The 21,589-nt window shown below is 41.2% G+C and overlaps 1 protein-coding gene across 6 annotated transcripts in view; it reads left to right on the plus strand.

Annotated features, from left to right (window-relative positions):
* Window positions 1-21,589, plus strand: part of lrba (LPS-responsive vesicle trafficking, beach and anchor containing) — a 250,687-nt gene that overhangs the window by 220,821 nt on the left and 8,277 nt on the right. For 3 of the 6 annotated variants that reach the window (XM_016670293.1, XM_016670294.1, XM_016670295.1), the window contains exons 49-55: window positions 1,894-1,983; window positions 3,550-3,742; window positions 5,640-5,699; window positions 8,103-8,258; window positions 12,651-12,818; window positions 19,542-19,643; window positions 20,816-21,012. In XM_016670293.1, the coding sequence (XP_016525779.1) occupies window positions 1,894-1,983; window positions 3,550-3,742; window positions 5,640-5,699; window positions 8,103-8,258; window positions 12,651-12,818; window positions 19,542-19,643; window positions 20,816-21,012 (966 nt within the window). The remainder of the gene's footprint in view (window positions 1-1,893; window positions 1,984-3,549; window positions 3,743-5,639; window positions 5,700-8,102; window positions 8,259-12,650; window positions 12,819-19,541; window positions 19,644-20,815; window positions 21,013-21,589) is intronic. The other 3 variants (XM_016670296.1, XM_007549663.2, XM_016670297.1) reach the window with 3 other exon arrangements.

A 21,589-nucleotide genomic window follows, 5' to 3' on the forward strand; every position in this document is an offset into this window, starting at 1 on the left:
TCTTAACACCCAAAATGCATTCTGGGTGCATTTTTAGCTCCTTTGCATATTTTTTCACAGACAAGCTCTGCAGCGTTTAGAGGAACTTGGCCAACGTTCACTTGATTGCCCAGATTGGAGACAACCAGGTCAATTATATATATAAAAGAATGTTTTTTCCCCTCCATCAACACAAATAACTCCCACCATATTAGGTTTATAAATGCATTAATACATTATAATGTAGTACTAATCAAATAAGGTTTACCAAATCTCCCTCTGATTCATTAATGGAGAAATCTTGTAATTCCTTCACTTACCGTTGGGTTCAGACTGTCACTCTATTTACCAAAGAAACTTCAAGACTGCTTTTTGTTTGTCCTTGTAGTTAAAAAAAGGCTCAAATTTGGAATCGACAGGTTGGAGTAAATTGGTCGTATGTCAGAAAGAAAGCCTGAACTGCAGCAAAGCAAATCTGTAGTCCAGTGGTTCCCTTTTGTTTTTCTGGGTGTTTTCTGTTTGTTTTTTGATAAATAAAAGCTGCACTTTATAAAATTGCATTAATGGCAGCACTAGCTCCAAGTAATACAACTATTGAGCCAAGAATGCTTCCATTAGAAAAGAAAAGGGTATACAAAGATAATGACAACAGCTACTTGTAGAGCTTTATTTGGGAAAGAAACAGAACTGCTGAGTACACAGTGAACTGAACCACCACAGAAACACACCTACACAGATAAGTCTGTGGGCCCAGACATAAAAAATAAATACACACATCTACATTTAATGATCTCATTAGCTGGACTGAAGACTGTTTGGTTCTAAAATATGTCTAAAATTAGTCAAAATAATGTGGGCAGTAGTAACATGAGCAAGCATGGATTATTAAAACTAACTGATCTGTTAATTGCACCAAATCATCAACACCTCCTCAGGTTTGTCTCAACAGTCCTTCTGTTTGTCCACTCAAAATGAAATTGGCCTTTGTTTTTCCTCCATTGTGGCATTATTTTAAAATGTAAAACAAATTAGCATTTATTAGGTAAAATACCTAAACATGAAAAGAGTGTATCGGTAGCAGATGTTGGTGCTGTTCTGAATCGGCTGAGTGGAGAGTTATGAGGCTTCAGTGAAGCTCTGAGCGTCCGTCGCTGCTGCCGGCTGGCCTGACAGTGAGAGCCGTGATGCTGTCCAGAGGCTGTTGGGCCGGCGTCTGCTCTGACATTTATGGTCCTATACCTCTTCATTAACACCAGCTAACCACGGAGGCCAGGCAGCCGGCCCTCCTCCTGTCCTCTCAGTCCAACTGCGGGACAAATGAGTCGTTGTGTGTAAACGTGTGAACAAAAGACAGTGAAATATGTATGTTTATATGTAAAGTGTGTTCATGTATGGAAGATGATTAGGGCTACTGATTAAAATATATATGTATTTTAAAAAAAAAAACACAAATACTGCCCTTTTTTCCTCAGAATTTGGATGTTAATCTCAAAATTCTGACTTTAATCTCAGAATTGTCTTTGATCTCAGAATTCTGATGTTTTATTTTACTCAGTCTCAATTAATCTCAATTCTTTAATTTTGAGATTAAAATCAGAATTGAGAATTCTGAGGAAAAAAGTCAGAATTCTTCTTTTTTCCAGTAATCCTAATCCTCTTCTGTAGTTCAGGCCCTTAAACACATGTACCTTTAAGTTTTTCACTGTAATCTGTTAATCTGTGTTAAAACAGTAATCTGAGAATCTGCAGCAGTCACACAGGACTAATTTCATATGTTTGTATTTTTCAAACAGTCGTGATCTATCATAGATATGGAGATCAGACTCGTTGACATTATAATGAGAGATAAATGGATTTGAACTTACAGAAACAGTTTCATAGTGATTGCGTGTCTGTGTTCTCCTGCCTCCTCAGGCCGTGGAGTCTCAGATCAGGAGTTTTGGACAGACTCCTTCTCAGCTGCTCATTGAGCCTCACCCGCCTCGAAGTTCAGCCATGCAAGTGGTAAGTGTCCAACTGGTCCTCATTCCTCTTTTTGTCTTATTTTAACTTCTGGTCCTCCACAAATACGACTGTTTACAATCGCCTCGTTTTTCTCCTTATCTTGCTCTTCCCTACTTTGGGAAATCCTCTTGCCTTTTCCAGAGCACGGCCCCCTCCTCTTTCTTTATTAGCGAGGTGTTTGTGAAAGGAAGAGATTACAAGTATTTGTCCAGAGATGCATTTTGGTAAAAGGTTTTCTGCTGGAAATCTGGGCCTGATCCAGATTTTCCCACCTGAGCTGGAAACACGAGATGGGCTGGTTTGAAGCGATGGGCCTTTATGTGCCGGGGAGGGCAGTCAGTAGTTCCTGCCTGTGATGGGGCCGAGGTCCCAGGAGTCCTTATTAGTGTGGTGTCCCTGCGGCGCTGACAGCTGGCTGTGCAGACCACCACCCAGCACACACACACACACACACACACACACACACAAACCCGGGCCGGTCCTTTGAATCTGCCGCCCAACCGTACGGGTGGATTCTGTGAATTTTTTTCTTTCTTTCTTTTTTTTTTTTTACTCCTCCAAATATAGTTTTCAAAGACATGCCGTTCAGACAGCTTTTCAAACACATTTCTAACCTTCCCCAAACCTTTATTTTCCTTCTGCTGCTCGCTTCTCTTGGCTTCCACTTTCTCTCCTGTTCCCTCTCGAGCCGGCGCGTTGTCAGTGTCGGCGTCCGCCCCGCGCCGGTGGTAATGATACTGTCAGTGCTTCTAGTTAGCTGTCAGATGAACCGGATTTACTCAGGTCTCTTCCTGATGTTAAACACTGATGTTCCTCTACTTTACACGCAAGGAGGAAAATGGCTTTCTGCTCAAGCTGCTTAGTTCAAACACTACTTAGATTTGAGCTAAATGTTGCCTGAGCAGAGGAAGCAGCCTGACAGGTTGATGGGATAGTGGGGTATTTTTGCCCTTGTGTTGTACGTTCAAAAAAACAAGTTTAAGTCAGTAAGTTAGGAGAAAAAAAAAAAAAAACACGTGTGCATTTCATAAAAAAGAGTCTTAAAAAATTTCAATGTAGACTGAAATGAAAAGCAGGCTTAAAGAGTCCGAATTATGTGCCGTTATGTGGCACAATCAACTAACTATGTTACCTTCAGTTGTTTTAAAAACAGTGTATTACGCTGGTCTAACAATTATCACAAGTTGGACTTTTTGGAATTGCATCCAACTTCCTGAGCAGATATTTGTCATTTGTTGAATTTGTTAGTCTTTTTTTTTTTTTTTGCATTTCATCTCAACACTAAGAAATATTTCCTCCTTTCAGTGATAATTGCTTCTAAGTGCAGTCATGAGTAACATTCTGCATTTTTAAATTTGAGCTCAGCTCTGTCCTGTTGCCATCTGTCCTTGCTTAACCTTCTCTCTGTGCTCTTCTTTCCTCCCTCTCTCCTCCTCCTGTTCTCCCTGCTGCCTCCACCCTGACTTGCTTCCCTTAACTTTTTATTTATTTATCTTTTTGCTTTCGTTTTGCTTTGTGGTCTCTGTTGTTCTGTCCGGTCATCTTGTCCCCTGGTTCCCTGAATAGTATCTTCTCCTGCAGACGCCGATGATGTTCACGGAGCAGATGCAGCAGGACGTCATCATGGTGCTGAAGTTCCCGTCCAATTCTCCTGTGACCCACGTGGCGGCCAACACCCAGCCAGGCCTCGCGTCGCCCGCCATCATAACCGTCACCGCCAACCGTCTCTTCTCTGTCAACAAATGGCACGGCTTGGCAGGTCGGTGGTTTCGGCACGTTGGCGTGTTTTTGTGGTGTTTTTTGAGGTCACGTTATGAGTCCTGTGGTCGGGTTGGTTAACGCTGTATTTGTATGAAGATCAGACTGTCTTGTCTGTACGGGACGGACGTTGATTTGAGAGACGGTTGACTGTGTCTACCAGGCAGCTGTATCAAATGTGACACATGTAACAGCCAGCGTTGGGTCTCATGTCCACTTCCATACATCAGCCTTTCACTTTCATAAGTCTTATTTACCCAACACTCACTCGACCTCAGGAAAAACCCCGGGGCCATGAAGCTGATTTGTTTTTAGTGGAATATGAACCACATTGTGAGCAACAAAGACTCGACTGATCGTGGTATTTAGTTTGTGTAATACAGTCTTCACATGAAGCTCTCCATAATCTTTTTTTTTTTTTTTTTTACCTCTGTTAAAGCTGTGATATGTAACCTTTATAAAAACTATTTTTACTTATTTGTTAAAACTATTACCATGTCGTGACAGTATAAGACACATAATCTGTGAAAAGATCAAACTCCTCCTCTTCCTCCCTGAGCTACTGTGACAGTCTGAAGAAATGCTCCGCTCTCAACCAAAAACAACCAATCAGAGCCAGGAGGAGGGTCTTAGTGCTGTCAATCAATATCACGAATGAGCTGCTAAATATGCTAATAGCAGAGAAACAACTCACTGTTACAGGAAAGCTGTCTATCTGCCGTCATCAGTGGCCATGCTAACTAGCCTTAGCATTCGTGACAGGCTCTGCTGACGGGGAGAAGCTGTATTGTAGCATGTTCATGATTGACGGCGCTAAGACCCTCCTCCTGGCTCTGATTGGTTGGTTGTAGTTAGCATTGGAAGCCCTCCAAGGGCCGCACCGTCTCCAAAGCAACCATGTCAACCGTTTGAGCCAGGAAGACAGCCTTTTAATTTAAAATGGATCACAATCAATAGCATATTTTTTGAGTAGATTTTTTTATCAATCAGTCAAGTTTATTTGTGTTGGACATTTCAGCAACAAGGCAATTTAAAATGTTTTATGTCATTAAAGCACAAAAATAAGAAGTAATATAAACATAATAAGGTCACCAATTGAGAAAATGAGTAACAAACTGCCATCATCAAAATAATCAACACACATCAAATATGTTGGTCAGTGTTCCATTTATTATGTTTCAAAGGCAGCTCTATACAGCTGGGTTTTTAGTCTAAACTTAAAGGAACTCAGTGTTTCGGCTGTTTTGCAGTTTTCTGGAAGTTCCAGATTTGTGAAGCATAGAAGCTGAATGCTGCTTCTCCAGGTTTGGATCTGGTTCTCTCAGTGTAGTTACTTTAGTACTGGAGTGATGCTCCATCTTCCTGGATTTAGTGAGAACACCAGCAGGAGCGTTCTGGATCAGCTGCAGCTGATTATACTTTATTTTAGGCTGAGCAGTGAAGACGCTGTTGCAGTAATCAATGCGACTGAAGATAAACACGTTGATGTTTCTTTAGATCTCACTGAGACATCAGTCTTTTCATCCTGGAAAATGCTCTTCAGGTGACAGAAGGCCGACTTTGTAACTCTTTATGTGGCTCTGAAGGTTCCGGTCTGAGTTCATGTCTTAATGATTAATATGGGAAAAATAAAAATCCCTTTTCATTATCCATCACTACGAAATCAATATTTCTGGGCCGGTGCAGAGGCAGGACTGTTGGGCCTTATATCCTCTGTAGCCTCAGTAACATTTGGACACAATTGATCTATAATTCATGGCAGCAGTCTTAGGCCAGCGGGCCACATTATAGGATTATGGTTATAGTTTTCAGTGTGTTATAATAACCTCGAATGCAGCTTCTGTTTCACAAGGCCACTCCATTACCATATTAATCCAATCTGTCTTCTTCTCTGTCAGGTCATCAGAACGCCGGGGAGCAGCAGTACCAACTTCCTGTGGAAATTGACCCTTTGATAGGTACGCTGTCATTTATGACCATTAAAAGGAATCCGCCCGTGCCTGAATGTGAACCTGTTTATGCATGAAATGAAATCGCGTGCGCGGATCTGCGTGCGGCGTCCCCACCGGTGACTCATGGCGGCGCGCGGAGCCGTGTCCCTGGACACCAGATTAGAGTTGTTTCTCAGCCACCCCCCCTTGCTACCCCCAGTTCACTCGTCATGATATAGGCCCTGCTCTTTCACTAAACCATTTGCATGCAAATTGGAATGCAATGAGCTGTGGCCTGGGCCAGCATTTCATCATCAGCCCCCCTCACCCCGCTCCCTTTCCCCTGCTCCTCCCTCCCTCCCCTTTACTGCATCTTCTTTTGGTTTAATTTGTGCAGAGGGAAAGGACGCGTGTCAGTGAAAATGAATATGAATGCGGTAATAATGTGTGATTGAGAATGCACGGCGGACGGCTGTCAGGACAATATGTGCGCCTCTCATCCTTCACGACTTGTTGATGAGCGGGAGAGCGCCGGGTTGCAGTGATGTATGGGGCGCGCCGGCGGAGCGGCGAGAAAACACGCCTCCTCTGTCCGTCTGCGCCCGCCTCTCGCCTCCTGCAGGGTGTTTGGTGCACATCTGCAGTGGGAGAGGGAGATGTGGGCTGCAGGCTGTTCTTTCTCTGCGAATGTTGTGGTCACTGTCACTCTCACGGGATGGTTTTTTTTTTTTTTCTTCCCAAACACTTGACTACTGAAAATAACCAGAGTCGACGCTCAGTTATTCATCCTAATCCTGCGATGCACTGCAAAAACACAAAATCCTACCAAGTGCTTTTGTTCTAGTTTCTGCTGCAAATGTCTTGAAATAAGACAAAACTGACTTAGAAGTGACTTTTCAGCAACATAATATTGATGTAAAATAACTTGCTCTGCTCCCAGATTATTTCACTTATAACATGGAAACATATCTTGTGTTAAGTGAAATAATCTGCCTGTGAAAGTACTTTTTTAAAATCAACATTAAGAAATTGTTGACTTAAGACAAGCTCCTATATTTTTCTGAAAAGTTGCACATAAACAGCCATGTCAAAATAACAAATAGTGCTGGACGATAATTTGTCTCAGAAGTTATTGTGATAAACAATATTATTGTTGTTTTGAGATCATTTTAAAGTAATGTAATGATAATGGCGTAATAATGCAAGAACACATTCTGAAAGATCAACTTTAAATTTGAATGGAGATTTATCACTGGGACAGAAAGACATTGTTTCTGTCTAAAACAGAAACAACACATAAAATAAATTATGTAAAGAACATAATTTAAAATTCAAAAAAATTCAACAAAAAAAAAAGCTGTTTGAGACCAAAGCGCCAGATGGGAGAAGTTTATCATCCAGTTTTAGGTTAAAAAAGAAAAAAAAAGGAGAAAAGAGAAAAATTACAAGTCATGCAAATGGAAATTAGTGAGATTGTTTTATTTTATCATGTGTTTAATCCATTTATTTCTTACTGAAGGAACCCTCCGTATTAGTTTTGTCTCATTTCAAGTGTACTACTTGCATATTTGCACTGGAAACTGTAGCAAATCTACTTGGTAAGATTTAGTGTTTTTCTAGTGCACATTTCTTCCATTTGGCCTGTAAAAGATTAGGATAGTAAGATAATCTAATTCCAGAAGCATTTTATCGCCATTCGTTACTAAAACACCTTTTTTGGACTGGTTATCAGTTCGATAGAATTAGATGTTTATCATCGTGTCACATTGGCTCGTCTCTACTGCTAAAGTGTCTTGGGGGAGTGCGTGCACATTTTGGGGGAGGTAGCTGGGAGTTTCGCTCTTGTCAGTAATATATTTACACTGTTTGCATTCCAGGAGGAGCTGGAGCTAAACACAGTAAATTGAGGATGAACGCTGAGCCATCTGTGGCTCTGGGGTATGTTAAAAAATTGAAATATTAGTAGAAGCAGATACTCTAAATGCTCCAAGACATACCTGCTCCCCCCGCCCCTCCACCCACACGTTTGACCCCATTAAGTAAGAAAACAACGTTTTTCTTCAGGAGAGCCGCTCAAAGATGGCACTTTTGGTAAATGGCGTCGGTAAATCAGAGTTGCAATTTACGATATTTGATCATGCGAAGATGAATCTGGCGTGTTCGTCCCGGTTAGAGTGGGGTTCCTTTTTTTGTAAAGTCGATTCACACCGGGACATCACTCACACTCTTACTCCCCTCTTGGAAAACGCCGCAGTTTCCATAAACTCTCAATCTCCGGGATGTTTTATGCGTCGTCCCACAAATCTCCCTCACACCGACACTTCGGCGGAGGAGCATCAAAGCGCGAGCTCCCGGCTGTTTATCCGACACGTCGGCCGTCCTCAGAGTGTGTGTTGGATTCCTGTGTGCATTCTGTTTGCTTCCTTGCAGCCAGCAACGTGGGCTCTCACCGGCGTCAGATCTCAGACCTCCTGGATCAGAGCATCCAGATCAGCTCGCAGTGTTTCATCATCACCGCCGACAACCGCTTCATCCTGCTGTGTGGCTTCTGGGACAAGAGCTTCCGGGTCTACTCCACCGACACAGGTAGCTGATGGAGAAGTGGATTTTTCTGCTTGATCTGTTGTCAGTTTAGATCGGGCCTAAAAGAATCCTACCTGACCCTACAGATTTATTTGGGTTGGTCTGATCCAACCCAACTAATTCACTTTAATTCCTGAGCCCAATGTAAACCTGACATTACGATTTTATCGCTTTTGTTTTTGACCAGCGTTCAGGAAGCAGTGTAGGTTTTCCTGTTTTTAGTTTTTGTCTGACGTCTTCCAGCTCCTTCTTGTCGCTTGTTTTAACCGCAAGGTGAGTCAAGTGCAAATCATCTGAGATGTGCGATTGATGAGATCACACAATGCGCTGCGCTCGTTACAGTCGGAGCTTCTGCACCACGATTACTTAGTTTAACCTGTTAAGGAAATAAACTACCTGCTCCTGTGTTTACACTACAATATGTATATTAACACAACCTTGTATCACTTGGCTTTCTCTGTGCCTTTTCTGTACTTATTCAGCGTGCCATAGAAGTCCGACCCCCGACTTGACCCGACTATCTAGAAAATAATTTTTGCCCGACCTGGCCTGAATTTTGGGTTGGGTTCGGGTCAGCCTCGGGTCATAAATCCAAACTCTAGCAAACATGTCGAAGAAGGTGCTGTGGTATGCCGAGACCAGTCTTTATGGTCTGCATGCAAAACACCATGTGGTGAAAAACTTGATGTGCATCAACCATGAGCTTCTTTAGCATGAACAGAGAAACTGGTCAGAGTTGTTGGGTCGTCTTAAAGGGGCAGTATCATATGTTTTCCTTCCACATAGTTCCATTTTATAGCACAATTAAGTAACCATTACCTTCAGTTTGTTATAAAAAAGCTATAAATATCAAGTATGAACCAAAAGATATTTGACTTAGTAGTTTAACGCCTTGAAATTGGACCACTGTCTAAGAAAGTCCTGCTCTTTCCAACACTTCGCCTTCAGGAAGTCATCACAACATGGCTCCTCTATTAGCCCCTTAGCAACATTTTTACCAGCATTTTACCAAGAAGTTACTCATATGATCAGCTCACTTGACTGCAGTTCCACCAAGTGTTTGCTAATTGCTGCTGGCTAGTCTGAAGGAGTTGCTTGAGGGAGTCCCCTAGTGGTCTGCAAGGTACTGCATGAAGACAAGTTAGCCTTGTCCAAAGGATTGTGATATTTGACTTTAGACTGGGTCACTTAAAAGAAAAGTTGAAAATACCAGTGAAAAGAAAACAACGTCAAGACTATTATTAGGTGGGAGGAATTACCGTCTTCAGGAATATTTTTCAGTTTCTCAGGTTGAGTTACAGAACTTTTGTTTTTATCTGTAGAACACTATTATGATTCACAGCATGCCACAGACACAGATCTAGGTCAGATCTAGGCCAGTCTGGCCTGTACCTGCGGCTGTGCTGAGTGTGATATGAAGTGAGGAGCTTCGTCAAGCTGAAAGAGAATTATTGTTTCCACCCGATCAACTCAGATCTATTTTCCTTTTATGATGCTTTTAAATTACAAATAGCCCAAAGATGTTAATACATGCAACACTTAGCTTAGAATCTGTAAATAACTCAAAACGCCAACAAGTAAACTTGTTCATGGTTCTGTTGCGGCCAGTCACATTTCAAAAACATCACCATCCTTCTCACTACAGCGAGCAAAGAAGACAACAATAAGTGAGTAAAGAGAGTAATATTTTAATTTCAGGGCGTATGTACTAAGATGTATGAAGTTAGGTGGTCTGTGGGTGTTTTGTTAACTGGGTTGAGTGGTCCTCCTCAGCCTGATGAAGGTTCCACAAACACTGGCCTGTATTAGTCTTACACTGTTTGTGCTGAAACGTCCTCCAAACTTGAGGAGAATGGCCCAGCATTTATACCTGAATATCATCAGCTCAATTCAAACGTTTTCTCACCAAAACAAGAAGAAAAAACCTGCAGTGAGGTCAGGGGTCCTAAATGAGACTGTCTGAAGCTTCATCTCGCTCAGCGTCTTCCCCCGGCCTCATTCAGAGCACTACATGCATCCACACAACAGACTCAATTCAATTTCTCTACAGGCCGGGCGCGGCGGCGGTGGTGGGGGGTGGGGAGTGAGAACACAGAGATGGCTCTATTGTGTTGCTGCCACCAGGTTGTGCGACTAGAACAAGAACAGAGTTTAATCGAATGCAGCTCAGCAGCTGCCGCCGGCGCCCCCAATTCCCCCTGCCAGGTTAAAGGGCCGGCGGATTTTTATCAGATCCCAGAGTCCCGATTGGGGAAGCATGAGGAAGCAGCTTCCCTTCCACAGGCGGCCAGAAGCGTGCGGCGAAGCGCATGTTTAATCTGAGGCGCATGGTAGCCATTATTGCAGCAGTCATCATTACTTATTTCCACTGTTTATGAGAACGTCAAACATTTCACATCTTTGTTCTCCTGTGTTCTTCTCAGAGGGAGGGAGGGAGTGGTGGGGGAGTTAAGTCGTTGACCCGCTCCGGTTTCATAATAGCCCACATCACTTTTAGGGAGAAGCGTCTTAATTTTCCCGGAGGATGACGAGTTCCGACACCCGGGACAGGAGCGTCGCCGCGCTGTGAAGTATCCGCCTTTTGACTGCCGAGGTCACGTTCCGACAGGCGTAATGGGTTTTAGACGGTGAGACAGTGGCGCTGTGGTCTTGAAATCTGACAGCAATTAGCCTCTTTACATATACACATGGTCACCGTGCACGAGCACACACATTTGGAACGACTATTTATTCGTGTCTGGGAATTAACACAAGTCTGATCTCAGATCAGTCGTATAATCAACTCATGATGGGAACCTAAAGCGGTTGCATCTGTCAGGAAAGTCTTTTTTTTATGTCCTGGGGTTACAGCCCTACTGCCTGTTTGGTCCTTTTTGCTTCTTTTTTATATATTTTTTTCACGTATTTTTGGATTCTAGGCAGATTGTTTCTACATTTACATATTTGTTCCATGAATGTCAAACAGCTTTTTGTGGGAAAGAACCTCACAGATGATCCAATTATGTTTTACTAATGCTCAATATCAGCTGATGGAATTACAGTGACTCATCGGCATTAGTTTTCAAAACTTGGCACAAAATGGATCCTTCTGACTCAGCGGCTTGTAGCAGAGGTCAGAGGTCAGAGCACTTTGTCCCGCTTTTTGTTCTTGCCTTAAGTCAAAGTTGGTCAAGAATCTGTTTTTGTAGTGTTAAAAAGTCTGACAAAATCTAAAATGTGTCTTGTTTCTTCCATTTTTCTTTTTTTATCTTGTTTTTCTGATCGTTCGTTCTGTGCTGCAGTTCTGTTAATGCACTGCCACAAAGAACTGCAGCGATTTATTCAGCATTTCCCGCAAACCGACAAAAAAACAAACTTGTGAAACTGGCTGATTATTTCTTTGGACAACTGGAATCTAAACGTTCCCGTTACCTTACAGAGCAGCTTCTTCAGCAGAGCGTTTATTTACCAAAGCCTGGCTGGATAAAACAGTGGCCGTCTAAACCCTGATTCTAATAGCAGCTTCTGGCTATACTTACCTAAAAAGAGGCTGAAGTTTAGAAACTGAAGTGCATAAACCCAACTTTAGCTGAAAAATGTGCGTTTAACTTCTGAAATAAGCATGTTACAGAGTAAGTGAGCTGTTAAGATGATTTATTTTAATAGTTGAAGTTTGCTTAAGTTTCACCTGCTGAAGCTTTTCAAGCCTTCATAAAAAAATTTTCATCTCAAATTCTTCACAATTTTAGATGGGGAGAAAAAAGAATTAAATCTGTTCTGATCAAACAGTCTGAATAGATTATGAAACAATCATGCAGCCCCAGGATTTTTTGTTTTGCATTTCATGATTTATTTTGGTGAGAATATTTTACATTTGACAACATTTCCAAGGCAGTCGGAGTCAGACAGGGTTGTGATAATTTTGGGTTTTTCATTATAGTTTTGTTTTATTTCAATGTGACGTTTTGTTCAACATCCATTTTGTGGATCAGTGTAATCTGCTGACAGTTGACAGAAAAATACATTTCAATCTGTTCAAAAGTCTAATAAATGGGTTCATAAACGTGAAAGGGGAGGATATTATATCTATAATTTCAGTATGTTTTAGTTTTATAAATGTTTTATAGTTCCAGTTATTCATAGATTTTCCTCATTAATATTTTTTAATTTCCATTAACAAAAATGTTTTCCCATTTTCAGTGTTGGTTATCCTGTTAGTTTTAGTTAACCACATTAACGTTGGCGCTACACCTGAACAGGAAGTCCTTGTCCTCCCTCTTGCTCTGACTGCTGTGTTATCACATTTCAACACCATTTTATGTATTTATTCGTCATGTGGTCACGGTAACGTCTCGGTTGCGTTGCATTTAAAGCTGTCCTAATTTTTTTTTCTGGTTTTCTTTTGGCCGCCTGCAGGGAAGCTGACGCAGATCGTGTTCGGACACCGGGACGTGGTGACGTGTCTCGCCCGCTCTGAGTCGTACATCGGTGGAGACTGCTACGTCCTGACAGGCTCCAGAGACGCCACCCTGCTGCTGTGGTACTGGAACGGAAAGCACAGCAGCATCGGAGAGAGCCCAGGCAGTGAGTGCGCGTCGTGAAAACACACACACACACACACACGCACGCAGGCACACACACACACATACGTCTGTCTTCCGAGCTCTCACCCTCACAGACAGTCCTGACTGTGTGATTTACGGCCTCCCTCTGTAAGGTAACAACTAGTTTCATCTGACCAGCCCAGGCCTCCTCCGTACAGATTGGATTTCGCGGCTCTGCAGGACCGGGAAGAGCTTTCGATAAAGTGTTGGGAGAGAGACCGTGTGTTTCTGATAGTGTGTGTGTGGGGGGGATGGAAGGGTAGGGCTGGAGGGAATCTGTCTTTAATGTGAGTGAAAGTGAGGGCCACTTAGAGACGTTAAACGTGAAGTTGCGTTGGGGGTCGCCCGGCCGACACATGAAAGTTCCCCACCGTCCCGGGGCCAGCAGGGTCAGGCTGGTCGATAAAAGTGAAAAATGTCACAGGCCTCCCCGGCGTTACCATAACATATGGCATCGGCGGCGATCAAAGCGTCTCCGCCACATTGCTCACAGCCTCGGCCTCCGCGGTGCTAATTTGGCCGGCTTAGATTGGCGGACATGTTAAGTGATCCATCACAAACGGGATGAAATTTATGACAAATTGTAATTTGCTTAATAAGCCGCTTTGGTGTGTGATGTGAAGGAGAGCAGAGGATGACTTTAAAATAAAAGGTACATTTATTTATTTATTTATTTATTTATTTATTTATTTATTTATTTATTTATTTCAAACAGACAATAATGGAATAGAAATAGGATAGAAACAAACTTCAATGTCCAGGAAAAGACAAATTTAGGTGCAAACAGCAGCAACAGATATGTAGGCTCACACAAGGTCTTAAAGTGTTAAAAAACCAAATATAAGGAAATAATAATAATAATGAAAGTGTACTGTATGAGACTGACAGGAAAGACTGTAGTTTTTAGAAATAGACATATTGGAGTCACGATCCAAAGGATGTGCAGTCGGATCACGTTTTCAGAAACGTTCATAATGTGTCTGTGCAGAAAAACCAGATGTGCAAAAGGGAGTAAAAACCAGAGTAGGTGTTTGTGCAAATGTGAAAATACAAAGTATAAACAGAAAAACATCATAGTTGGACAAATGGCCATGCAATTTTACACACTTTGTTCAAAAAGGAACAAAAAAGATCTTAGGATTTCCTGGATCTCTCATACACATCAACATACAAATATAGATTTAAAAAAAAAAAAAATCTATATTCCTTTTTGTAAGTCATAAATTGAGGCGAGATTGAGCTTTTTTTAGCTGCTGTTTTGCATGTGTAAAATTCAGTCTATTTGAGTTTTAGTGGCTCAGAGCTGCAGCTGGAGGGGCAGACAAAGCGCTCATCATCCCATCCCAACGTGACGCTTCATTGGCCGGGACCGCAGGAGGCTCTATCTCCGTCTCTCTCTCTCTCTCAGACATGATGTTCTTCTGCAACACACTCACACACACCAAATCCAGACAGACAGCAGACCTTTAATCTGCTTCCAAAAACCAAAAACGACTCAAAAAGCTAAAAAAAAAAAATCTTCTCTGTGCGCTAAGAACGAGAACACACACTTACAGAAAAATTCCAGCTCGCTCCTAACGACCCGTGGACATCTCACACACCTCATAAGCTTGACGTGAGTCCGTCTGAGTGGTTGATGCGTTCACATGAACACACTGACCTATGAACTCGTGGCTTGTCCTCCAACTGGTTCAGATTTTAGATGTGCTACTGCCATCTGCTGGAGAACGGAACTAGTTTTTTCAGTGGAACGGAACTCCTTTTCTGATCTTTAGAAATTCACAATTGTTTTTTTTTGTAAGAGCAGAAGTATTGTATGTAAAACATATTAATTTGACCTGTTTGTCTTAATAATATTGTTATGTTGTGTGGAAAATTGTCCTGAGTTTTTTCTGTCTCTTACAGTAGAGGGAAGGCCAAACAATATTTATTTTTCTATGTAATTGTAAAAGCATCTGTTCCAATACTGTAATGAACTAAACTAATATTGAACTTAAATATTAGCTTAAAAATGTGTTTTAGAAAACAACAGAAGAAAAATCATAAATGAAATATCAGGTTTGTCATTAATGCAGCTCAAACAGAGCCGGTGCTACAAAGTTCTGTGTGTTAAAGTAAGAACGGCTCACTGAGCCTCCAGTTATGCAAATGAGAAACAAGGTTAGAGCAGATGTTGTGTGTGGGGCAGCCTGGCCACAGATCCTGCTACCAACAGGAAACATTTCTCTATGAAGTAGTTAAAGTCTTTCAGTTTACCGTTTAATGTCGCCACACGAAACGCCTTCAGTTCAGATTCGACAGAAAACATTAATGCCTGTTTTGGAGGCACTCGTATGTGAACTGATTTCTCAAACTTTCTCTCTCTGAAAAGTTTGTGTTCGACTTTATTAAGTAGATATTTGAAAAGATATCATCAAAATATTTCCCAGTATGATGCGTCACTCAGCTTTTCCCAGTTAAAGGGGCAGTGGTACGTAGAACGACTTTTTGGAGCTTCACATCATGTTATGATGTTTTTCTCTCATCAAAAACATACCTGAAGTGTTGCCTTGATTCTTTCATCCATGTTTGAGAGATCATTTAATCTCCATGGCAACCATTCAGCTGATCAAAACGGCTGGAGAGACCGAAGCTTCTGACCATCCGCCTCACAGAGCAGATCAACCTTGCAACTCCCCCCACTCAGCTCCTTCAGACTAGCCAGCAGCAATTGGCAAACACCTGGTGGAGCTGAGCATCTGCTGAGCTCATGATAGGAGCTGCTTCTCAGTGAAACGCTGGTATAAACGTTGTTGAAGTGTTAATAGAGGAGCCATGCTGTGATCAATGTCTGTAGGTGGAGTTTCAGAAAGAACAAGATTTTCTTAAAGAGACAGAGACCCAATTTCAAGGCAAAAACGTAAATTAGGAAGTCAAATTTCTTTTAAGTCATTTTTGATGTATGCAGCATTTTAATAATTGAAGTTAACAGAGTTGATTACACTGTAAAATGTGCCTGGAAAACTTAACACCCTTCCAGTTTAGCTGAACATATTTTTAATAGTGTTTTAATTACCTTTTTTGTCCATTTTTATCTATTAAAGTGTATAAAATGCTCTTTTTATTTTGCATAAAATAAAGTAAAATAACAAAAATGAAAAAAAAGTACATTTGATTTACATCCAGCTCCTCAAGACCAATGCCCAACAGTAACTACATATTTACTACATAATATAGCGATCTCCTTCCATAACTCCTGCTCTGTAAAAGGAAGCTGTGACCGGCTAATGTCCCTAAAACAAGTTTAATATGAGTCTACGTCCACTCACAGAGACACCCGATCCCGTCCTCTGCCTCCTAGCTCAGGCCACGTACAGGTATGAAATTGAAGTCAGATGTCTCTCTAATTTAAACCAAACTTTAGGTGCAGGCTCCAGCCTGCCTCAGTTTGTTCCCTTTATCAGCTCTGTAGATCTGCGTGGATCGAAATCCGGCTCGGTCCTCCCGGCTTCGCCGGCTCACGGGTCATGTGTTTGCTTTTAGTGAGAATGAGGCTGTTAACTGGATGAAATGTGCTTGTTTGGGCTGCCGGCGCTCTGATGAGATCAGGGGCGAGTTTGGGCGGCTGCAAAGTGGACAGCTTGATGTTTAAAAAAAAAAAAAAAAGTCCAAACAATCAACTGGAGTTAAATCCTATGAGATCAGTCATCGGAGACAAATTTGCTGCTGTTTTGATTTCCCCGTTTCAAAACATGTCCTGTAATAACACTGAGAAACTTTGCTCATATTGACGCGTTTTGCTCGTTTAGCCGCTCATTACAATAATCCGCCAGATATTTTCTGCTCTGTGCATGTGGGTTTCATTGATTTGAAATACGCGACTTGTCATCTTGTCTTTTTTTTTTTTTTCGAGAGCAGTGTGGGCTCTATGGAGTCTTTCTGCTAAATTCAATTAAGGTGTTACAGTAGCTGTGGCTTTTGGGGGAAGAACCGGCCCTATTAGAGAAGCTCGGTTGAGTTTGTGCCGTGCGGCTGCATTTAGACAGGAGCTGCATGAGCTCATGCACCTAAACAGCACCGTTAGCCGGCGCAGTTGAAAACGTGTTGTTTATTACAGCCGTTTATGGCCAAGACATGTTCATATCGGAAACTTTATGCTTCCTATTCCCAGAAGCTGCGAGGCGGATGTTTAAAGAAAGAAAGAAAGACTACATTGTTTGGTGAACACAAATAAAACCTGGCAGTTGCACTTTTCAATATTTTATGTGGTTATAAAGACGAGCAGCATATTTTATTGTGATAGAGCAACACAGAGTAGTTCGTAGTTGTTTCTTATTATGAGAATTTTGATTTATTGTGGTGGCAAAATATATCTGTTAATTTTGTTAAAAAAAAACTGATATGATCAGAAATGTTTTTACTGTTTTCTCCACTTTCTATCACAAGAGGATCAATAAATATTAATAAATGTGAAAATATGATTCAATGTCTTTACTTTATGCAGTTTATTGATGTAAAATCCACTTCTTTAATTGGGATCCTGAAGAGTTAAAGTGGGAATGTTTTTCAAGAGTAATATTTGTGTTTGTAGAGATAAATTGTTCCAGACGTTATTGTGATAAACGATAATATTGTCAATTTGAAAGCATTTTCAAGTAACGTAATGGTAATGGCATAATAATAATAATAATAATAATGATGCAAGTTTGCCCTCTCAAAGAAAAATGAACTTTAGTTTTAGTTGATCAATTAAATATCTCATCTGTTCATTGTATCAGAACATACATAGAGTATGAAAGAACTACAAACTACAAACAAAACTACAAATGTTTGTTATAAAACGGATGGGACTAAATCGAGGTCATTAGAGGCTGATAATGTCTTTGACCTTTAACCTTTCAGCAGCTCAGTGACTGTAAATGATTAACAAAGCTGTCAGTGAATGCTTCAGGTCAGAATATAGTCATGTTTTAGAATGGTCCAGTCAAAGTCCACACCACAAAACCTAGAATCAATGGCTGGACTCCAGATGCTCTCTCTCTAATCTGAGCTTGAGTTTTTTTTCCAAAGAACAAATTCATTTCTACTTCCAGCTGAAACTGGAGTAAAAGGCTGGAATTCCTGCCGCACTTTTTGGTTTCAAATGTCTAAACAATTTCTGTAAAACCTTGTTTTACTTCCTTCCGCTTCACAATAACCTCCACAGAAAGGTTTTCCTTTCTGTCGATCTGCTGCATAACAAATTCCACTTGAGACGCTAACAGGTGATTGAGACAAAATCAGAAACAACTCTGAGTGTGAATTCTTACAAATCTGTGGATTTAAACACACAAGTGCCAGTGTCATTTTTATTTTTTGTTTAGTTTTTGGTGCTGATCTTGACTTTCAGCAGGTATTGATGGGGTTATTTAAGAAGAGCGCCCCCCGACCCCCACTGAGCCGTGAACCAGAACTGAACTCCTACAGACAGACTCACGCTGGTGACCTTTACAGTTCCCTCTGTTTCATCCAATTCAAAGCTTTTACACTTTGACCAAACGTGCAAATTCTATTCATCTTTGTTTACTATCACATGTACTCTAGGAAAACCTGATCTGGCGTGTATATGCAGCGTCTGGTCGGACGGAAGGTGATTTCGATGATTTGTGTTGTCATTCGCCCTGACAGCTTCAAACCAAAACTAAATTACACAAATTTCATGACTTCAGTCTGAGTTCCCCTGGTTTTGTGTTGCTCTGCCTGCCCGACGCAGAAACATCTGGATCCAGTAAAGGCCGTCATGCAGAGAAGGTTTTAAACCTTGGAGGAGGCAGAGTGTGGGAAATATCTGCATGTGAAACAAAATGGATTAAAATCTTAAGGATGCAAAGGGGGGACAGAGGGGGGCTGTTGGTGGAGAGCCATGAAGATCTCCGGTCCAGGATTGGACGGAGTGTTAGAGTCATTGTAGATTCCTCAGAAATTTTGAGATTCACTTCTGGAATTTTCAAGAACAAAAAAATCAAGGACATTTCTGAGCTTGAAAAGTCAAAAGTTTGCTGGAAATTTTTTATTAAAGAAAATTCTCACAAATTCTTTTATTAGAAAAAACGTGGACATTTCTGAGTTTGAAAAGTTGAAAAATTGCTGCTAAAAAAATGAAAAAAATTTGAAATCAATTTCAGCATTTTTCAAGACAAAACTTTTTAATTTCTGCATTTGAAAAGTTTAAAATTTACTTGGAACCCCCCCCAAAATGTCCAAGTTTTTTTTTTCTTGAAAATTGCTGAGATTGATTTCAAAATTTCTGATCTTGTAAAGTCTAAACTTCTGCTGATCACTGATGTATTTAGAAGTTTGAAAAGTTTAAAAATTGCCTGAAAGAAACCCTCAACATTTCCATGTTTCTTGTAGAAAATTTCTGAGATTAATCTCAATTAGATTTTTTTTAGCAGACTTTTGACTTTTCAAACTCAGAAATTTCAGTATTGTTTTCTAGAAAATTTCTAAGATTCTTTTCTTTTTTTTCCATTTACATTGAGCCTATTGTACATAAAGGTTAGTAACACAAAATGAAAAAAACCTTAATCTGTCTGAATCTTCCTCTCTAACTCTACTGATGGCTGCTGTATTTAGCCAAAACTCTACATGAGAATATAACATCCAACCTTTTTGCTCCCCCTAGTGACTATAAACTGTAACTGTTTGCTAAAATGTGAGGATCTGAAATGTTTGTTTCTTCCAGCAGAGTTTACCACACCGAGGGCCATCCTGACGGGACATGACTGTGAGGTGACGTCTGTCAGCGTCTGTGCTGAGTTGGGTCTCGTCATCAGTGGCTGCAAAGGTGAAGCCGACCGCCTTCCTCTGATCCGATTGGCTAAATAACTAATCATTTGTAAACCATTGAGGCTTTGTTTGATCAGTTCCTACTAAAACGTATTTTATTTGGAGTTTTTGACCGTTTTCAATAACAGCAGATGAGGAAACTTCTCCATATCCTCCATTTTGCCAAAAATAGATTTTCAGTTTAACATCTTCCAAGTTTTTCTTTTGAAAACTGAGTTTTTTTGTTGTCACGATGCTCCGTTTACTTTGACTTGGTCACTGAAACAGTTTAATCTCCGGCTTCCGTTGAAGTGGAGTTGGGCTGCTAGGTGTTTTTGTGAGATTTCTTTTAAAAAATTAAAACAATAAAAAACTACTTAACCTGGTTGGCATCATGGTTTCTGACATGACTTGTAGCTTCTTTTTTTGCCTTTTAGACTGAGAGACATTCACTGTAAATTTTTCTTTTATTTCAGTTCATTCATAGCAGAATAAGCTGCAGAATCCCTGAAAAACATTTTACTTCTCAAACAATTAAACTTATTTTGAGTCATTGTTGTAAATAGAAGTGATAAAAAATAAGACATTATTATTTTATGATGATTTTGTTGCATCTGACCTGAGAAGTAAAAATCATGAAAATGAAATAGTCTTTCTTTGATTTTTAGAAATTCACATTTTTATAAGTTATGTATTGTAATGGTGATGGGACATTTGAAATAGTCATAATTTTTTTAGCTAAGCTAAAATACCTTCTTTTTTAAAAAAAATAGTTGTGCAGATGATTTCAACATTCAACATTCAGACATTGATTTAAACAAAGCTGTTATTTCCTGCTGAAAAATACTGATAATTTCCAAGTTATTTTTGTCGTATTTAAAGTGTATTAAGATATTTGCACTAGAAGCCAGACCAGAAATATTCTACGATTTAGTGATTTTGCAGTGCAGTTAAAGTTTGAGTTGAGTTTAGCCAGTTCCTAATTTCTGTTTATGGAAGGAAAAAAAACATTTTCAGGCATTAGTCATATTATTTCCAAAATAATCTTTTTCTTTCTTTCTTTTTTTTAAACAGTTTACAGATTGTCCGTCATTACACACACACACACACACACACACACACACACACACACACACAAAAGATAAATCAGTGTCATATATTAAGCGTAGCTCTGTGTCTCCCTGTGTGTAGAGGGTCCTTGCCTGGTCCATTCCATGAACGGAGACCTGCTCCGGACCTTGGAGGCCCCGGAGAGCTGCTTGCGGCCCCGGCTCATCCAGTCCTCCACCGAGGGCCACTGCATGATCTACTACGATAAGGGACACTTCTGCCTCTTCAGCATCAACGGCAAGCTGCTGCGACACATGGAGGTGCAGGACAACATCAAGGTGAGGAAACGGCCGTTTCTCCCCTGGCTCTCATCAAACTCCGCTTCCGTCTGTACGTCTGCACCACATCTGGGGCGTTCGGGGTGTGGGGGGTTGGGTGGGGGGGTCCAGTCCAGGCGTAGCGCTGATTAAAGACTGGGCTCGGTTCGGATCTGAGGCGAAGGTCAGGACGCCTCGGGACAAAACAGGAGGGCTCCACGTCTCGCTCTCCCCGTTCCACCGCATGCAGCAGAGGAAACGCTCCTGTTTGATCCACGGATCCGGTGTCGGGTCGGATTGCGACGGTGGCGGGAAACGCTCCAGAGCAGCGGTCAGTCCTGGACCCCGACACCATTAACTACCCCAGAGCGCAGGAGGACACATTCCCCCGCTGCCCACATTTCCTCCCTGGTGGCCAGAGCGACACAAGATAGCGGCTACCGCCTTTGGTTTCCAGGCCCTTTTGTTTCCGCTTAGGCCTGGGAAATGTAAGCCAGCTCTGACAGACGGCTGCACGCCTGTTTCCTATTAAAGGGCCGGTATTATGTTTTTCCCAGCCACATAGTGCCATTTTATTGCACAATCAAGTAACTGTTAA

Source organism: Poecilia formosa, unplaced genomic scaffold (assembly GCF_000485575.1).
Source record: "Poecilia formosa unplaced genomic scaffold, Poecilia_formosa-5.1.2 Scaffold32, whole genome shotgun sequence".
Classification (NCBI taxonomy): Eukaryota; Metazoa; Chordata; class Actinopteri; order Cyprinodontiformes; family Poeciliidae; genus Poecilia; species Poecilia formosa.